The sequence below is a fragment of the Guillardia theta genome, assembly GCF_000315625.1.
Source record: "Guillardia theta CCMP2712 unplaced genomic scaffold GUITHscaffold_28, whole genome shotgun sequence".
NCBI lineage: Eukaryota > Cryptophyceae > Pyrenomonadales > Geminigeraceae > Guillardia > Guillardia theta.
Genome location: NW_005434646.1, coordinates 16,993 through 20,152, shown reverse-complemented (window position 1 = coordinate 20,152; position 3,160 = coordinate 16,993). Strand labels below are relative to the sequence as shown.

The following is a 3,160-nucleotide window of genomic DNA, read 5'->3' as shown; positions in this document are numbered from 1 at the left end:
AACAAACCTGCCCGACGCGGAAGCAGAGGTAGTAATTGCTGAGATCAAGACAGCTATCGCGGAAGTAGTTAACAATGACCTACAACAGCAAGGAAAGACCTTACTTCGTCTTGACGATGCTGTGCACGACATGCAGGTCGCCTTAGACAGTCCAGGCAACGCGTCCTTCTCCACGCTGCAAGAATGGGCTGATAAAGGCACTGGAGCGACATGGGATACCCAGAGTAAGGGCTTCAAAGAGCGAGTCCAACGAATCGTTGAGAAGCATACATGGAAGGTCGCGAAGCGCAAGCAAAGCGCTTTTGCCCCCAAAGAAGAGAAGCAGTTTAAGACTGACCTGCTCTTCATTGCATTGAATAAATTCCTAGAGGAGACAGTAATCTCTTCGGTAGGAATGCTGGGAGATAACGACGAACTAAAGTTCATGTTGAGCACTGAACTACAGATGAAAGAGGCCGGAATGGAAGAGGAACCGGAGGAAGGGAGCAAGGCGGACGACGCAGAGGGGATGTCACTAGACTCCCCCCCTGCGGCACAAGCTTAATGGACGCAGGAACAGGAGGAGACGAGGGCAGGTGGGACAATTGGCACAAGGGTGAGGTGGAAGGACAAGAAGGTGAGAACAGCGCCGGTTATTTCAGGCAGCGCCGGTTATTTCAGGCAGCGCCGGTTATTTCAGGCAGCGCCGGTTATTTCAGAGCGCCGGTTATTTCAGGCAGCGCCGGTTATTTCAGGCAGCGCCGGTTATTTCAGGCAGCGCCGGTTATTTCAGGCAGCGCCGGTTATTTCAGGCAGCGCCGGTTATTTCAGGCAGCGCCGGTTATTTCAGGCAGCGCCGGTTATTTCAGGCAGCGCCGGTTATTTCAGGCAGCGCCGGTTATTTCAGGCACCATGGCTGCACGCGTGGTGTAGGGGAAGCCTCCAGGGCGCCAAGGAAGCTGCAAGCGAGAGGTTTGTATACTTCAAATAGCTTTCTAAGTATGGTTCTTCAGTATGATGAAAATGTTCGCAAACTGCTGTATCGGAGATCATGCCAATACATGCAGAGCGGACTTGTGGATGCCTCTGTCCTCGAAGCTGATCTCGTCGAGAGGGTGAAGAGCTTCGCGAAGCGTTATCCGAACAGCAGGACAGCCCAGGCTTGCAAGGCTGTGGAGGGATGCACCCCCGACGCTATCGCAGAAGCCATCCGCTCGACATGTCAGCAGGCACGACGTGAGCTTCTGCAAGAAGCGATGACTGGATGGAGTGACGCATCCAGAGAGTGGTTTATGCAGCAGATTGAGGAAGCCAAGAAGGAGAAGGTCGAGACATACACCGCCTCAGCAGGCAACGAGGTAACTTCCTTCATCTCCATGACTCTCCTGGGCATTTCCTCGGTGTATGTCAACCATGAAGAGAAGCTGAAGAAGAAATTCGAAGAGATCGGACTGATCGTAGACTCAGTGCAAGAGAGTAAAGCAATCATGTGGAAGGCTCCGTATAGACCCGAGATAGCGAGTGCTGAGGAGATCCCGGTGACTGTTTCCTTCCTCCGCAATGCACAAGCGGAGAAGCTCTGGCAGGGAAGAGAGGACTTCGCGATCGATGGTCGCAAGTTCACAGCTGTACATGTGAGCATCGTGCACGATCGATCTTTCAAGATTCGAGCCAAGAGAGGACCCTGGGGCAAAGGGGGCAGCTTGGCAGAGCTGACTCACCTGCTAACCTTGGGCGGCATGACAACGGCTGAGATAGCTGCCGTCTATCGCTATCAGCTGCTGCGCCAGTCCCTTGCAGCGGTCCAACTCCAGCCGCTGGCAGGCATGCTGGTCGCTGGGGCGCCAGGACAGCAAGTCCACAAAGGCTTAGGTCAGAAAGGCTTCATCGCTGTAGGGGCCAACGTCATCTGGAGACAGAGGGAGGTGGAGTGGATCGTCTCCTCGAGCTGCCCAGAGGCGAATGATACAGCATTTCGAGCTTTCCGAGAGAGCGAAGCGATGGAGGGAGTACACCTGACTCTGTTCAGCGAGGACCCGAAGATCAGAGAGGCGCTCGCAGTCGAGTTGACAGCTGATCGCTTTGTGTCCAGAAATAAGTTTAGGGTTTAGGGTTTAGGGTTTAGGGTTTAGGGTTTAGGGTTAAGGAGATCAAGATCATCATCAAGTCGACGGCGGCATCTGGTCGCTTCACGAGGAAGGAGATGGAGGGGCTGTGCAACGGCGGCAACACGTCTATCGCAAGAGTCAAGAGAGTCTTGTTGGAGATCGCTAACAGGCTCGAGATCAACGTTGAAGGCATCGACATGGAGGAGGATTTGAACACCAAGTCCTGGAACGGGTCCAAGCTATGCATCCTCCTCGGCTCCACGGAGGATGCTCGACGCATGATGAAGGAGCTGCCCTTCTATCTCGAAGGCGCAGCAACCAAGCTCGAAGCAGTCGGCTTCGACAAGGAGCCTGAGGCGGCTGGTCAGCGGGGCACCAGCGACACAGCGCAGCGACAGGAGGAGAGCGAGGGAGAGTGGCTGGAGTTTACAGACCTGGAGAGGATCACAATGGAGGCAGCATCTCCGTCAAGCCAAGAGGACATGCAGCTCGTCAGCGAGCTGTCAGCAGTCATCGAAGATGCAGCTTCTTTGAACGAGGCAGGGACGAGCGAGCCGATCAAGCTGGTCCTGGACAAGGCCGTTGGCAACCTCCACGACACCTTCTACTCTCCGGGGAGCCTGGAGTTCATGTCGCTGGGAGAGTGGGCGAAGACGCCAGAGGAGCAGGGAGTGGGACGCAACGCGCTCAAGGAGAAGCTGGGGAAGTGGCTGCAGAGCAAGCGCTGGACTCGCGTGCAAGGAGAGAGCAAGAAGGCAAGGAGGGGCAGCGCGTTCTCGCCACGGGCAACGGCAGCTGCTGAGCTTGAGCAGGAGGCGGAGAGCGACGACATAGAGCGTCGATCTCTTAGCTTCCTGTTCATAGCACTGAGTAAATTCGCAGAGATGCATGTGCTGGCCTGCTCGCTGAAGGTGGACAAGAAGGACCGACTGCGGGTGGAGATGAGGGAAGATGCGAAGAAGAGGAAGACATGGAGGAAGAGCAAAGGCGAGGGCGAGGAAAGAAGACGGGGCGAGCCCGTACCGAGCTTGAGCTGAGCTCAAGGTAAGTAGCAGAAGGTAGGAGGCGACCGA

General features: G+C 55.5%; 1 protein-coding gene across 1 annotated transcript; it reads left to right on the top strand.

The window, feature by feature from the left end:
* Positions 1-980: 980 nt before the first annotated feature.
* On the top strand, positions 981-3,124 carry GUITHDRAFT_107157 (hypothetical protein; the record flags this gene model as incomplete). Its single annotated transcript, XM_005833726.1, has 2 exons — positions 981-2,084; positions 2,126-3,124. 2 exons carry the CDS (start codon positions 981-983, stop codon positions 3,122-3,124), a joined length of 2,103 nt encoding a protein of 700 aa, XP_005833783.1.
* Between the last annotated feature and the right edge of the window lie 36 nt (positions 3,125-3,160).